The sequence below is a fragment of the Diabrotica virgifera genome, chromosome 7, assembly GCF_917563875.1.
Source record: "Diabrotica virgifera virgifera chromosome 7, PGI_DIABVI_V3a".
Lineage (NCBI taxonomy): Eukaryota > Metazoa > Arthropoda > Insecta > Coleoptera > Chrysomelidae > Diabrotica > Diabrotica virgifera.
The window spans coordinates 237,962,501-237,980,069 of NC_065449.1; the positions used below are offsets into that span (position 1 = coordinate 237,962,501).

At 33.2% G+C, this 17,569-nt stretch overlaps 1 protein-coding gene across 1 annotated transcript; it reads right to left on the reverse strand.

The window, feature by feature from the left end:
- Nucleotides 1–48: 48 nt before the first annotated feature.
- On the reverse strand, nt 49–17,569 carry LOC114327835 (aladin). Its single transcript, XM_050656356.1, has 5 exons — nt 17,143–17,569; nt 13,432–13,980; nt 10,940–11,193; nt 4,802–5,164; nt 49–311 (listed from the first exon to the last, which is right to left on the reverse strand). The coding sequence occupies exons 1-5, from the start codon at nt 17,263–17,265 to the stop codon at nt 110–112; spliced, it is 1,491 nt and encodes a 496-aa protein (XP_050512313.1). The 5' UTR covers nt 17,266–17,569; the 3' UTR covers nt 49–109.

Here is a 17,569-nt window from a genome sequence, read left to right on the forward strand (position 1 = left end):
ACACACACACACCGTGGTGTGTTGAGGTAATAAAACAAAATACCTATAGATATTTAATAATCTTATATTATAATCAAACAATCACAAAAATATAAAAACTTTTTTAGTCTTAACACACAATTGAACCGTTAAACGAATTAAACCTAGTAGATAATTGAGTATTGTCAGCAGAAGACAAATCGCTGTAAATAATTGGAAAATATTGAATCCTGCCACTAGACCATCCTATCGTCAAACATGCGCCGGCTTCATAACCGACAAGGAAGCTCATGGTGCTTGGTTTTTCTTCAGCTAATCCGTTTACTAATGAGCTGCAACAAAAAAACATATATTTCAGTGTTTAATTTGAATACATACTTTCATTTCCTCATTTCTCATTTGCTTGTTGCACAGACAATGAAGTTAAGTAATAAAGAGAACCAATACATGAATGCTGGATCAAAACTAAAAAGAAATGAATGACTCATAGATGAGGTGCCATAACTATTACAATGTTGTTACTGATAAGTAAAAAGATCTTAGGGGCGTAGGCGCAAAATTTCGGCTCCAACGCTTTTTGAATTCATTCATTTTTTTCGAATCCTTGTACACGATTTATATTAGCATCAAAAAAATAAGTAATCCATGTCGATTTAATTTTTAAAAGTCTTAAGCAAACATTGTCTACATGCATTGTTTACATTACATAAATGGGTGACACTGATGTTGCAATGTAGGCCACTCGTTTTGAAAACTCCGAAGTCAGCGATTCTAATATTAGTAATTCACGATCACATTCGGGTGTAGTCAACCATAACAAAACGATTTATTTATAGATACGTAGAAAGTAAAGAAGGGATTGATTCATTATTCAGACATCGACGGGGTTAGATCATAGACTTTGTCCACCAACTAGTTACTGGCGCATTTAGTGTTCAAAATAAATATATGTCTGGTAAATAGTGTTTTCAACTTAATCAACCCCATCATCGGGGGTAACAACCCCAGTAACACGATATTCTGACAAAACTAATAAGTATTACATTATTACCGAGGGCCGAAAGTCCCTTAGAATAAACAAAAAGTTTTTTTTAAAGATATTTGAAATTAAAAATCACACTAAATTATTTTTCTTTTTTCGCCCCTGTAACTTATTAAAATAAATATATAAGTTTTCAAGGACTTTCAACCCTCGGTAATAACGTAATCTTTTATATTGCGTTTAAATTTTTCAAAAACACATTAGTTTTCTCAAAATTCGAAAAAAATTAATGGTACATTCCATGTCAAATCACTCAGGCAAAAAATTTTGGATCTCCGATTTGTCTGAAAATTTGTATATAGCTTCTGCGGGACGTAAAAATAAGATATTTAAGGTCAAAAAATCTTCTTCTTCTTTTTTTCTCAAAATGTTATTTTATGCGATTTTACAGTGATTTGGTGTTTATTTAAACAAATTTGCATTTTCTGTCGTAAAGTATCGACGAAAAACATAATATTTTAATAGAAAGGACTCAAAAATGTCATTATATGGCATTATAACAAGTTATTTTGAATCAAAACAAGTTTTTGATCAAATTTTATAGTGTAAAAAACGTTAAAATACCGTTTTTTGCATTTTCCTCCATTCCCAAAATACATTATCATCGATTTGGCTGAAAATTTGCCCACAGATAGCCAAAAGATAGGACTTTAAGTGGTTAGAAGGATTTGAATTATATTACAATACCAAAAAAGTTACATGCACTCATATCAGACTCAAAAGTATATATTAGTCCAGTCGGGATAGCATTTGACCTTTAATGCCGAGCTGCCCAAAATTTTATTTTTCTGATCTTTAGGGGAGTCAATAGTAGCCTAAATTTAAAATCACGAATGAATTCCTCCATTACGTTAGCAGCCACCTTGATTTTAAAGGAGAACCTGTTTTGCTCAATATCTCCGCCATTTTTAAATTTTCGACAAAAATGGTAGGAACTGAAATTGTTCCAAATAAATCGTATTTACAATTATTACAATTTCTTTTTAACAATTTTTGTCGTGAGGTCGATATTTTCGAGTTAATTGTACTTACAGTAGACGCCTATATTTTTGACTATGATATTGCATGTAACTTTTTTGGTATTGTAATATAATTCAAATCCTTCTCACCACTTAAAGTCCTATGTTTTGTCTATCTGTGGGTAAATTTTCAGCCAAATCGATTATGATGTATTTTGGTAATGGAGAAAAATGTAAAAAAACGGTATTTTAACGTTTTCTACACTATAAAATTTGATCAAAAGCTTGTTTTGAATCAAAGTAACTTGTTATAATGCCATATAATGACATTTTTGAGTCCCTTCTATTAAAATATTATGTTTTCCATTGATACTTTACGATAGAAAATGCAAATTTGTATAAATAAACACCAAATCACTGTAAAATCGCATAAAATAACATTTTGAGAAAAAAAGAGGAAGAAAATTTTTGGACCTTAAATATCTTATTTTTACGTCCCGTAGAAGCTATATACCAATTTTCAGACAAATCGGAGGTCCAAAATCTTTTTTGCTCCAAAATTGAGTGATTTGAAATGGAATGGCCCTAATGCATTGGAATCGAAATTTTGCGCATACGCACGTAAGTCAAAAATATCGATTTTGATTAAGTTTTCTAATATGTTTAAAAGTGGATAAAAAGTGATTGAATTTTAACGCTTAGTTGAATTCAATATTTCATTAATGTAAATCATCTTCTTCTTTATGCGCCTTGTCCGTTGCGAACGTTGGCTATCATCATAGCAATTTTAATTTTGTTTGCGGCGTTTCTGAATAACTCGATCGACGTTAGTCCAAACCATTGGCGTAAGTTTTGAAGCCATGAGTGTCTTATTCTTCCGGGTCCGCGTTTACTCTCTATTTCACCCTGTATTATCAGTTGGAATATATACAGGGTGTCCCCGAAAATAGTGCTTTCCTTTAAGGTATGGATATAATACACAATTTAGAACAAAAAAGTCCTATAACATTTTTTTCTAAAGTTAACTGTTTCCAAGAAAAAAATTACATTGTTCTCCATATAGGTGAATTTTTATTTTCATAAATTTAAAAGACATGGCAACGTAGCCTAGAAGAACTTGCTGTTACTGTGGAAATTTAACCTAATAACCCCTTGTTTATCTACTTTGAGGTGTGATTTTAGGGGTTGTTGACAGTGTAGGTACCTACCTGCAAAATAATGGATATGGGTTTGGTTGGGATTTACATTATTTTACCTACCAGATGCAACTGACCTACAAACCTACCTTTTTAATCTTTAGATTTTTGAGTTGCGCGTTGTTGCCAGACTTCAATTTGCATATCAAAATGTATTTTCGTTTTTTGGTCAAACGGATCAATTTAGAAAAAAATGTAAGACTTTTTTGCTCTACATTGTGCCTTCTACCTATACCTTTAAGGAACGCACTATTTTCGGGGGCACCCTGTATTTATCAAGTTTCTATTTCTTAATTATGAAAGAGATTTCTTTTTGTTTTCCCATTGCCTCTACGATGGTGGTGTGAGTCGTCCAGGATATTTTGAGGACACGTCGATACACCCACATTTCGAATGCCTCCAGCTTCCTCATTAATGTTTCCGTTATTGTCCAGGCCTCTGCGCCATACAGCAAGACTGGAAATACACAGCATTTTAGCAGCCGTATTTTTAGTGGGAGAGATATGTCGCAATGGGTGAATAATATATTTCTCATGTTGTTAAATGTTGCTTTGGTCTTTTCAATTCTAGATCGTATTTTGGTTGTTTGATCCCATTTCGAATTGACGACTGTTCCAAGGTATATATTCGAGTCAACGTGTTGAATTGTTTTTTTTTTATTTTCAATTGTCTGGCAGGTTTTTGAGTTTTGCTGACCAGCATGCTGAACTTCATCGATACTACTGGCAAGTACGACTGTATCGTCGGCATATTGGATATTATTTGTCAATTCTCCATTGTTTTTTTTATTATTTTATTATTGATTATTAATGTAAATAAAGATGAAAATTCTATTACTTTTTATCGATTTTTTTAACTACTAAAAAACTAGCGTAGGTACAGAATTATATTTGCTATATAGGTTATACCAGGACTTAGTAACATCATAAATTAAATCAGGGATTCCGAATGGATGATGATTTCTGACCATATGGCACCCAGATACAAGCCTAAAGTACCCTTTCAAGTGGACATTTGCCCACGAGGGAGATGGGCAGAGAAAACACTTGACCCAGACTGCAGGGTATAGAGACAGGTCTAAAGCTGCAGAAAAGGTTGGGTGCAGGAATATTCTGTAGTGGTGGAAATTTCAACATTTCTATTCGACTAGTGACTATTAGGAGAATATACCTCTGTATTCCAAGAAGAGATATTTGATTGAGTTGGGATTGCTGATATTGCCATGCAGTTTAGCAACATCTCTTATGCCTCCACTACACATCGGCAGATGCGTCTGCGGATGTATGTATATCACGTCGGCAGACGCATCTGCAGCACAGATCAAAGGATTTCAATGCCAAGACTGAACGACCCTTCAGATGTGTGGTCAGCGTGTTATGATACATCCGCGGACTCGTCTGCCGATGTGTAGAGGAGGCATCAGGAAGATACACTGTCCTCTTATAAGTGAAGGTGATTCGTTTAGTACAGCTTGAAGACTAGAACGGAAAGCACCTAGCAGATTGTGGTTAAGCCAAAGAATTAAATAAAAAAAAAAAACAAGATTGTGAATGATTAGAACAATTTTCCAATAAAGAGAATTTTGTATCTGCTATAAATAATAGAAAAAGTCAATTCAAACTTACTTCGCCACCAACTGTAACCCATGTTGCCTAATTATATTAAAAATGGCCACAGAGTCTGTATCTTGAAACGTAACAGCTAAATATTTCCCTGTTGGATCACTTTCCATACTCTGAATCAGTCCTCCGACAAGAACTCCGTCTATATCAACTTTAGTTGTATCAAACATCGGCAAGGCTTGGTTTGAAGACGTGTCCGCGTCAGATGTGAATATTAGATCATGCTTTACTATCACTCCGTAGATGATGGTTTCCGTGTTTGTTGCGAACAGTAGGGTAGTACCACAATTTGACCAACAGGCAGACTGAACTCTTCCGCTGAGTACTGTCCATCTTTCACATTCCCAATTGCGGCAATCCCAAACTCTAAAATTATAAATAATGGTTATTTTAAAAATACAAAAACAAAGACCCACAATTTACACAAAAAAATAAATATCTGTGAAAAATAATATTTTGTTCTACAATGACTAAGACATCTTTGGTTTATAAAAGGTTTTTATAAACTATTTACAAAGAAATGTTTAATAAATATAGGATAAGGATCTTGATTAAGGGGATAGGAGCAAACTTTCGGCTCCAATGCTATTTAAATGGGATTTATTTTTTTCGAATCCTGAGAAAACTAATAAGTATTTTTGAAAAATTTAAACGCAGAATAAAAGATTACGTTAGTACCGAGGCGCGAGGGCCGAAAGTCCCTGAAAACTTCTATGTTTATTTTAATAAGTTACAGGGGTGAAAAACTAAGAGAAAATTTAGTGTGATTTTTAATTTCAAATATGTCATTCAAAAGAAACTTTTTATTTATTCTAAGGGACTTTCGGCCCTCGATAATAATTTAGTCTTTCATTCTGCGTTTGAATTTTTCAAAAATACTTATCAGTTTTTTCAGCATTCGAAAAAAATGAACACCATGTCCGTGGTGATATTTTCCAAATCGAACATTCGCTATCTTTGTCATACAACGCACTGAGTCGAATAGAATGTGATGACAAGACAGTGACAATTTTAAATATTTGACACGTCTTCAGATATATTTTGAGTTGTTTATTAAATAATATTGATATTGTATTTGATAAATAATTGATTTAAGACGTGAAATGAATAAAAAGTTATTTATTGTTTATTATTTATGGAAGATCCAAGCTCAGAATACACCAGGGCATATTCTGGAATTAAAGTATTTTGTTGTTAAAAATGTTCAAAATTTAACCAAATTCCATAGTAACAATATATTATTAAAAAAATCACTTTATAACTTTTCCTCTTTTCTCGATTGTATATTAGTTTTTATTGTATAGTATACATATAAATTAACTGAATTAAAAGCGATTATACAAGTAACAGTTATCCAAGAACATTCAAAAGCCATCTCTTTAGTTAATGATGACAATGTCATTGTCAAGTAATGCTTACATATCCATACCAGTAAGAATATTAATACACGTAATTTGCCGTGTAAAGAAAGAAAAAGTAGGGATAGCCGTAAAATATTTGCGCCTACACTCTTAAATTTAATTTTTTATGTAGGTTTCTCAAAGCGTCGCGTTCTCACTTCTGTCCGCTTCAGTACCGCAAGTCGTACCCAAAGTACCCGTATTGTTCACAACCGTGGCTGAAACTTCAAATCCAGCTGAAATCAAAGCTCCTGAGGTCTTCCTAGAGCTAGGTTTTTCCTCTATCAGTGATTCGCTGGGAGCGTTGCTGAATTTCCTCACAGGTTCAGACTATATAAAAAATTAAATTTAAGAGTGTAGGCGCAAATATTTTACGGCTATCCCTACTTTTATCCCTACTAAATCATCAACAAAAAACTACAAACAGTCGAAACTAAAGATACAAACAAAAGTCCGTACGTAGTAAAATTAATGCACATATTTCCAGTGAGGATCATACATACTATGCTAATAAAAGATTGAGAAAAGTAAAAAAACGAATTTTAAGAACTTTTTGTTAAAAAATTGTTTTCAATCTGGTGGGATGTAGAGTAATATTGCCCTAGCGGCAACTGCTAGCAAAAGACTAAGTTTTCAATCTAATAGCACATAAAATAACATTAAAAATATTACTCTACATCCCACCAGATTGAAAACAATGGGAACCTTCTCTAGTTACACCTCCGAGGCTTAAAATTTGCAAGCCATAACGGATGCTGACACTAAAGAAGATGAGGAAATTTTACAATTTATAATTCACGTAATATCTGCTCAGCGCGGTAAAGTTCTAACGAGAATGGTTCCCTTGGTACTCAATCACAGTAAACAAGTAAATAAAAAATGAATAACCATTTTCAATTTCGTTGCAATACGAAACTACAGCCGCATCATTATTTCAGTTCAATCAGAGAGTGCAGCAAGCACCTCTACCGGTTTCGAAACTTATTAGTCTCTCATCAGGAGGCACATATGCTGCTCTCTCTGACAACAAAATGACAGGGATGCATCCCTGCCATTTCGTTCGTTGCAATCCGTAACTTCACGCCGGGTTTGTCCTAATTTTGTCAGAGAGAGCAGCATATGTGCCTCCTAATGAGAGACTAATAAGTTTCGAAACCGGTAGAGGTGCTTGCTGCACTCTCTGATTGAACTAGAATATAATGCGGCTGTAGTTTCGTGTTGCAACGAAATTGAAAATGGTTATTCATTTTTGATTGTTGAAAATTATTTTTCATGTTCCTATAAGGACTACTTTTAAAAGTATGAGTTGATGATAGACAGGCTACCCTCAATCTGGTTTGCTATCAAAAGAGTTGCATTATATACAATATTAAAAAGAATAAAATTTATTTTATATTATCTACTATTCTTAATTTCTAATGTGGTGATATGATTCTGATAGTGGACGGCCGTAGCTCAGCGGCAAGATACTGGCTTTATAAGCCAGAGTACACGAGTTCGATTCTCAGCACAAAGAACGACATTTTCATTTCTAAAAATGATACGAGCCGTTCACCGTGCTTCGGAGGGTATATTAAGCCGTCGGTCCTCTTGAGTTAGTGTGGTAGACAACGTGATAGTAGACAATAACAGAGATAATAAAAAAAAGGAAACGCGAGAGAGAGCGAGACAAGATGAGAGATGAGAGAGTGACGGAAGACATTATTAAGGATATTTTATCCCTTATTTTACATATACATCTTTTATCTAAACATTTTTAACTCTACACTGTTTTATGAATACTTATTTTCATCTTATTTTATTTTATTTAGTTGTGTACACATATGCTTCCTTTTATTGAAGTTATACTTCTTTACCGGCGATATGAGGGTGAATTTTTATATGTTAAAACCTATGATCCCGGCGCATGCGCATTATAACTTTGTTCTGATTGGATGTTCAAATGACATGTCAAAAATTATTCAATATGGCGGCTGTGGCACAGCTGTACGTAGTTTAATTATTTATGGTTGTTGCGTTTTGAAATTTGTGGGAAAAGAAACAAAGTTAGTTAATAGTTATACTGCCTTTTTAAATAGTTTTCATATACCTATATTTTTGGACTATTTTGGACAAGGAAAACTCATTCTAATTTGGTAAGTAGTTTTTATTATAATCATATTGTAATTATACATTTGGATTAGGTTGGAATACATACATTTATTTTCTCAAGAATGGGGATTTTAGAGAGAAATCCCAAATTCGGTCCGATTTTTATTTTTAAATTATGATTTTTTGGCGTAGATTTATTTATCTAGTAGGTATGTAATGCTTTGATTTACATACTTAATTTGATTACCAACAAAAGTTCTACCAATCTTTATCTAATATATTGTTTTCTTACTGTTTTGTTATATTTTAATATTTTCTTCCACAAAATTTAAACTACATAATTTAATTATATTCAAAACAACTGTCAAACAGTAAAACGTTCAGTTACCCTATTTTTCCACATGACGAACAATGTGGAATTGGATGAGTGAGTCTAGGCTTCGATTACGAATCAAAGCGCCGCGAAGTTCACGGGTTCGATTCCCGATGCAAGTTTTTATTTTTTTATGCATTTTATGATTATAAGTATATTAGTTATATAATTTTTTTTTTCAGAAAATGCGTATTTAAAATTTTTGCCAACAATTAATATCGTTCAGAAATAATTTTTTCTTTGTGGCATTTTTCAATGTGTTTGTGTGCGTTTTATTCTTTTTTTTTTAATTTTTGGTATTGTCTTAAAAATCACATAATATGTAGTAGAAGTATAACTTCTTACGTGCGTACAAAGTACACACACATTCATTTTTTTAACCTTTTTTTCATATACTTTTGTTCTGTACACAGTACGCAATGTTTTATTTCTGAAACAAATAAAAGAATAACTATTCCTCACAGTCGGCTCCACTGACATAGAGTAGAGATAGGGTCAGCAGCGGGGCATCCGAAGTAACGTTTGCTAAAAATACGTACCGGGTGTCCACGGCTGGAATGAGGGGGTTTTAGTGGGTAGGCAGTTGCGTTTTCACGATTGATTCGCTCGGATTCACGGGTGTCTGAATTGGGCAAGCGGACTGAATCCCACACACCAGGGTAGAGGGCAGAACACCAGTTTCTTGGGGAGCTGCGGTCTACTCTGACGGTCTTATGAAGATTTCCTCCTCTCACAAAAAAAAAAGGTTAAAGATGCAAGTGGCACCGGAACCTGTCCGAAAGGATCTCCCCGGCAAAAATGACATACGATATTATTATTAATTTCTGATACATGTCTGAAGCTGTTACCGTTTATGTTTGCTATGACAGTTATGATCAAACATCTACAGGGTGTTTCATTAATAATTGTCCATATAGTAACTGGAGAAACCTTAGCACAAACTAAGAAGATTTAACCTAAAACACTTAAATGTGGTTCCTTACTGAGTTACAGGGTGTTTTATCTAAAAATTTAAAAACTATTTTTGCTCAGCACTTTAAAAATATTCGACCTATCCTTTTCATACTTGGCAGGAAGTATAGGTACTGTACAAACTACTAAATTATGTTAAACAAACGTTTCTGGCTATTACCAGAGGCGTACGACGGGGGAAAGCGAATGGTTGACTCTTTCCAAATTATACGCCACTGGTGAAATTGCTATTTTTGTTCAATTTTTGGATTCTCCAAAACTTTCTATGAAAATAATATACTCTTCATTCGTAACGTTAAAGTCATTAGTTTTCGAGATCTTTGAAGTTAAAAATGAAATGACACGGTTATTTTGATTAATGTATTGTGTCGCTCCATTTTTAATTTCAAATACCTCGAAAACTAATCATTTTATTGTTACGAATGAACAGTATATTATTTACATAAGAAGTATTGCAAAATCAAAAAATTACACTAAAATAGCAATTTCGTCAGTGGCGTAGAATTTGGGAAGGGTCAACCAGCCACTATCCCCTGTCGTACGCCTTTGGTAGTAACTAGAAACGTTTATTTATCTTAATTTAGTAGGGTGTACAGTACCTACACTTTCTGCCAAGTATGATAAGTATACGCCAAATAGTTTTAAAGTACTGGGTACAAATAATTTTTAAATTTTAATCATATGAATCATATCATAAATTAATCAAAATAACTGTGCCGTTTCATATTTAACTTCAAATATCTCGAAAACTAATGACTTTATCGTTACCAATGAAGAGTATATTATTTACGTAGAAAGTATTGGAGAATCTAAAAATGGCACTAAAATAGTAATTCCTCCAGTGGCGTAAAATTTGAGAAGGGTCAACCATTCACCATCCCCTTTCGTACGCCTCTGGTAGTAGCTAGAAACATTTGTTTATCACAATTTAGTAGGGTGTCTAGTAGTCGCACTTTCTGCCGAGTATAAAAAGGATACGTCGAATAGTTTTAAAATGCTGAGCAAAAATAATTTTTAAATTTTCTAGATAAAACACCCTGTAACTCAGTAAGGAACCACATTTTATTTAAGTCTTTTAGGTTAAATCTTCCTATTTTGTGCTAAGGTTTCTCCAGTTACTATATGGACAATTATTAATGAAACACCCTGTATAACATTTATTCTATGCAGAATTAAGTTGATTATTCGTGAGAATACTGGAAATTTTATTTCTCAACACACACATTTGGTAAAACTAACATTTTTCTGTTCATTCATAAATTGTGCCTATATATTTTATCTCAACATACTCAACTAGTTACATACCTAAAAACAAGACTATTGGAACAAGTAAACAACTTTTCTCCTGTAGGCGACCATTTCACAAGCAGGTTCCCTGAACCCCCTGATCTTTTAAGAGTACTCGTCTTATCTAATTCTACATCCCATACTAAAATAGACTGGTCACATGCTGCTACAGATACTAGCTTGTCCCCATTGGGAGACCATGCTATACTCATTACAGGTCTATGGTCAGGTCTTTGTAAAATAATTGCGTTACTAATGGAGGGTCGAGATATCTGTAAACATGAATGAAATATAAAAATATTTGTAAAACTGTTCACATAGCAATTTTTTCGTTCACATAACTACAAATAGAAATACATAAATTTCAAATAAAACAGCTACACTGAAACAAGTTGACACATGGAGTAAAATAATGGTTTTATTGACAGCTACTGATAAATTATTACACTACAGTTGTTGCCCTCAACAGACTGCCCTCAAAAGTGTCCGAATCCCCTAATGTATCTTCTTCTTCTTCATGTGCCGTGCTCGATTATCGAACGTTGGCTATCAAATTGGCTATAGCAACTTTGTTAACGGCAGCTCGGAAAAGGGATGCAGAGGATCTGTTATACCATTCTCTCAGGTTTTTAAGCCATGACGTTCTTCTTCGACCTGGCCCTCTTCTTCCGTCTACCTTGCCTTGTATTATTAAATGGAGTATATTATATCTCTCTGGGTGTCGCATAACATGGCCAAAATATTCAAGTTTTCGATTTTTAACTGTTCTGACGACTTCTGTGACTTTTCCCATCCGGTGCAAAACAACTTCGTTACGAACTCTATCCACCCAACTTATTCGTAGGATTCTTCGGTATACCCAAATTTCAAAGGCTTCCAATTTCTTGAGAAGAGTATCTGTTAAAGTCCAACCTTCGACACCGTACAAAAGAGTAGAGAACACATAACATCTCACTAATCTAATTTTAAGATTCAAAGTAATGTTGTTTCCACATAAAAGTTTCTTTATCTTAAAGAATGCAGCTCTGGCCTTCTCTATACGTATTCTAATTTCTTTGCTCATGTCCCAGTTCTCATTTAGATTACAACCAAGGTAGGTGATACTGTTAGTTCTCTCTAATTGTTCACCATAAGCTGTTACTACTTCCGGTTGTATTGACGTCTTACTGACAACCATCACCTTGGTCTTTGCGGTGTTTAGCTTGAGTCCATATTCATCACACGTTGTGGTAATCCTATTAATCAGATGTTGAAGTTCTTCATAATTGCTCGCAATTAACACCGTGTCATCCGCATATCTCAGATTATTAATATTGACGCCATTCATTTTGATACCACATTGAGCATTATCCACTGCTTTATTGAAAACAAACTCAGAATAGATGTTAAATATTAGTGGGGACAAAATGCAGCCCTGCCTTACTCCTCTTCGTATCTGAAGTTCTTCAGACGTGTCCCAGCCAATCCTGATGTTTGCACGTTGATGCCAGTAAAGATTTTTGATAATGCGTAGGTCTTTATCATCAATACCCACTTTCTGAAGAATAGCAATCATTTCCGTATGTTTTACCCGATCAAAGGCCTTCTCAAAGTCAATGAAACACATATAAACCGGATGTCCGACATCTCTGCATCTCTGTACCATAACCTGAATACTAAACAGTGCTTCTCTGGTCCCAAGGTTATTGCGGAATCCAAACTGTGTATCACCAAGCTGTTCTTCTATTTTTTGGTACATCTTAGAGTGCAAAATTCGTAGAAATATCTTTAAAACATGACTCATCAAGCTAATGGTTCGGTAGTCACTACATCTTTTCGCGTTTGCTTTTTTAGGTATCGTCACAAAAGTCGACAGCAGCCAATCCGTTGGTATATAGCCAGTTTGATAAACTGTAAAACTGTTTGATAAACTAATTTTATAATGCTCACAATTTATGTACACCTCACCACAAAGGTAGTTGTTTTTAGCCTAGTAACAAAAACTTTGAACCTGCATATTTGCACAAATATAATTTAAACGAGGATGCTATTGCAACATTATTTGGCAATTTATTCAGAAAATTGAATAAAGTCGTAATTAAACTATTAATCGATATCTTTCACAATAATTGTACACAGTGAAACTATAATAAATTAGGAAGATAAGATCTGTGGTGCTAAGGCAAAACCCGATATGTAAAAAAAATGTGATTTTGCAGCAGATTAGTTTAAAAGTTCGCGGTGTTGTTGTAATAGTGGACATATCGGAAACTAATTTTATCATCTACTGGTTACATGGATGCGTTTAGCCTTGGAGGGTTTTGTCATCATATGCTTCATCGCTCAAGGTACATAGTGGCATTAAAAACAAAAAATCGATCATTTTTGACATGTAGGGTTTGGCCTTAGTACCACAGAGATTAATGCGAGATAAATTAATGGACTAATTTGTAAATGAACACCACAAAATTAAATAAACGAACAATTAGGAACATCTACCACATTGCTGTTATGATATTACTACAACTTACCATAGAATTTGGATCTATATGCCAAACAATGATTCCATTTTCATAGCCTACAGCGATCTCAGTATTTGACATTGGTCTCCAAGCAACACAAGTTATATGTTTCTGCATCTTGCACCTCAAGATCGACGAAATGGCATTAGGATCCCCATTGAAGATCCTAACACTATCATCACACATTCCTACAGCGACTTTTTTGCAATAAGGATGCCAAGCAATGCATCTCACAGTTGTATTTAGCCAGTTTCGTGTTTGGGAATAGGTAGCTATTAAACTAGAGCCACTGTGTCGTAAGTTTGGATTTAATATTAGCCTAACTTTTTTAATATATTTCAATATATCTAAAATACCCTTTGCAGATTTTGAGATAAATACATGGTTGTAGGATGCTGCTGTTTGTAGGGCTTCCATATATCCTTGTTCGTAATATACTTGGGATAACTGTTTGAGGAAAGAAATGTTAACTGGTAAAAATAGAGCTTTGCCTTCATCTCCAGACGTTGTAGGATGCAGTAAATCTCTCGTCAAGTGAACTTTGGGATAATTTTCTAGCTAAAAAAATTTGTTACGTTAGAATGTAGACAAGTCTTCTCTCTAACTATTTGAATAATATTGAGAATAGTATTCTATCTAATCCTTGACACTTTTGCAAATACATAAATAACAAACGAAACTTAGTCCAAGTAATGAAGCTTAAAATAGGACAAAACCTCGCAATTTTTACAGAATGGATAGATTTGCTTGAAAATTTGAAAATAAGTAGTGGATAGTCTAAGGATCAAAATCTATATCATGCCGAAAGACGCTTTTACCATGGGGGTGGTTACCACCCCATCTCAGGGGTGGAAATTTTTTATTATATTTTAATCGCAAAAGTTGGTAAAAACGTTCATTTTAAGCAAAAAACGTTCTATAAATATTTTTGATAAAATTGATAGTTTTCGATTTATTCGCTATCGAAAGTGTTAGTTTTATATCGAAAAAATCAATATTTTTAATAAGTTTTCTGCTAATAACTCCAAAAGTTTTCGTTTTATCAAAACAACTTTACCAATTTTTTAATTTTTCTTTTAGACCAATAGTAATCGAGCTATACTTTATTATATGTTGGCTCTTCTTCGTCAAATGCTAAATATTGTAGTTTTAAAGTCAAAAGACCGGAAAACTATGCATTTTTCGAGGACAACTTGTTCAAACTAATTTAAAGTACTTAAAAATATCTATCTCCAGAAATAAAAAAAAGTCTCTAGCTCAAAAATTAAATGACATAATAAAAAGAATGTCAGTCCCCATTTTTTCAGCGAAAAAGTGATCGCAAGCGACCCCTTAATCACCACCCTAATTAAAATCAGTCATTAACCTTATTTGGTATTTTTTATTTATGTATTATTAATAGGTTCTAGAAGTTTGAACGGCTTAGAATGATTAGTTTAAAAAAAATGGAGTTAAAAGTGAATAACAAATTTTTGTAGTTTGGAAAAAAATGGCCTTTTTTCAGAATAGTAAGATTAGCATCAGAGATATGAAAAAATGTTTAAATATGAAATTGTAGCTTATTTAATTAAATACCTGGTTTGCAAAAAATTTTTTACAGCAAAAATTGAGTGAGCTTTTGACAATTAAAACTTGTAATAACATGCAAAAACCACCTTTGCCCACCCTTTCAAAGTCACCTCTTTTTGCGACTGAGGATTTTAAAAAGATTCAATATTAATAGGCGTATAGATCTTGTAAAAACTTACAAAAATTATTTTTTACCAAACTTTCTAAGATAAAAAATAAAAAAGTTGCAGTTCAATAGAATAGAAAGATTAGCATCAGAGATACGAAAAAATGTTTCAATATAAAATTGTAGGTTATTTAATTCCCCATAATTTGGTTTGAAAAAAATGTTTCTACAGCAAAATTTGAGTGAATCATAAATGAGTATATCGAAAAACATTGATTTTTTCTATACAAAACTGACACTTTCAATAGCGAATAAATCGAAAACTATAATTTTATCACAAAAATGTATAGAACATTTTTTGCTTAGAATGAATGTTTTTATCAACTTTTGCAGTCAAAATATAATACAAAATTTTCACCCCCGAGATGGGGTGGCAACCACCCCCATGGTAAAAGCGCCTTTCTGAATCATATAGATTTTGATCCTTGGCCTATCCACTACTTATTCTCAAATTTTCAAGCAAATCGATCCATTCTGTAAAAAATTGTGAGGTGAAAAGCTTCGGTTCCTGGCCTATCTGCTCTCTTGTTTGTTCTATGGTGATAATGCTCAAGACATAGTTAATTTATTTGGCAACTTTTTTCTCAGCTACATACTCTAATTCTAAAACAAATTAATACTTAGATCCCAATTTTTAACTATCAGCAAAGTGTCAATGTGAATAATAATTATTATTATATACATATCGATACATTTTTGGCAAAGTAACGTAAGTGACATTTTATGTTTTTCCATTAAACTAAAGCTATTATTGTTTAGAAGGTACTGCCAAAGTGTAGTAAGCCTAGAATTAATTCAAACATAATATGTCTAGGCTTACAACACTCCGGCAGTACCTTCTAAACAATAAGAGCGTTTGTTTAATGGAAAAACATGATTCGCCAAAAATGTCACTTACGTTACTTTGCCAAAAATGTATCGATATGACACAACAAACAGACATAAATTAATCAACAAATTAAAATATTTTGACTTTTTGGATAAAATAATGTGATAAACTAAATCTCTTCTGGATGAAAGCAAAAGTAAAGTTATGATAGAAGGTCATGTCTCCAACAGCTTTAACATCACTAGAGGTCTACAAGGTGACCCTCTGTTTACTGTAATTTTCAATCTAATATTGGAAAGAATTTTAATGGAAAGCAATATTCACACTCGAGGCTCAATCTATCACCACAGACATCAATGCATAGCATATGGGAACAACCGTGTACTAATAACAACAAGATCAATAGAATTAAGAGACATTTTTAAAGGATTCGAGAAAAAATCCCAGAGTACAGGCTGGAAGTAAATAAGAATACAAAAAATAATGTACAGATAGGAGAGTTTTGGAAAGTATCTGGTCCAGACAAGGAATACAACTTTGAGATAGTTGAACAGTTCAATTATTTGGAAGTAACCTTAACAAATAGAAATGAAGAGACCGAAGAAATCATAAAAAGAATGGCTGAAGGTAGTAAAAGTGCTGGAAGTCTAAATAAGATGCTGAGATCAAAGAAAATATCCAGAGGAGCAAAAAGAAGAATATATACAATGATTATCCAACCAACGGTTCTTTATGCTAGCGAGACCTGGATCTTAAGCAAAACCATAGAAGTAATGGATAGATGGAAGCGGAAGATACTCATAAGAATATTATTATGAAGGTATAAAAGAAGATATCTGGGGAAGAACAAATAATGATATAATGCAAATGTATGGACAACAACAAATTTCAAACATTGCGAAAGCTCAAACATGGTCCGGGCACATATCTAGAATACAGCAAGGAAGAGTCCCCAAACAATTAATAAATACTGAAGCTGGTATAAAAAGGAAAAGAGGGTGGCCATGAAGAATGGATGGAATCGGTAAAAGACGACTTAGGATTGTTAGGAGTACAAAACTGGAAAAACACAAGATAGGAAGAAAACCATTAAACCTTGGACCTCGAGGACCTGTATATCCGTAAATAAATAAATAAATGTTATGGAATAACTCACTGTGTTTGTAAAGCCGTTTAAATTTGTGATATCGTAATTTCTAGAAAATACTCGACCGTTTATTTGACACATGGACACTTCTCCGTCCAGGGGAAGTTCAAAATCGTGCAAATTTCTCATCATTTTGTTATAATACCTAATTATTTATATTTTCTAAATTGTCATTAACCGTTGATTAAAGGGGTTATAATTTTGATATTTTGACAGTTTGCCGGAAAATATAAAATTCAAATGTTACCAACCAATAACGAGATTATCAAATTATTAAGATTTTCACGTTCAAAAAGATAATGAAATAATTCTTGTCTACTTATTTTAAAATTTGTAAAATGTATGTATAATAATATAGAAATGTAAACCATAGATAAATAATTAATATAGTATTGAATGTGAATGTAAACAGCGTAAATTTCCTTTGGAATTTTCC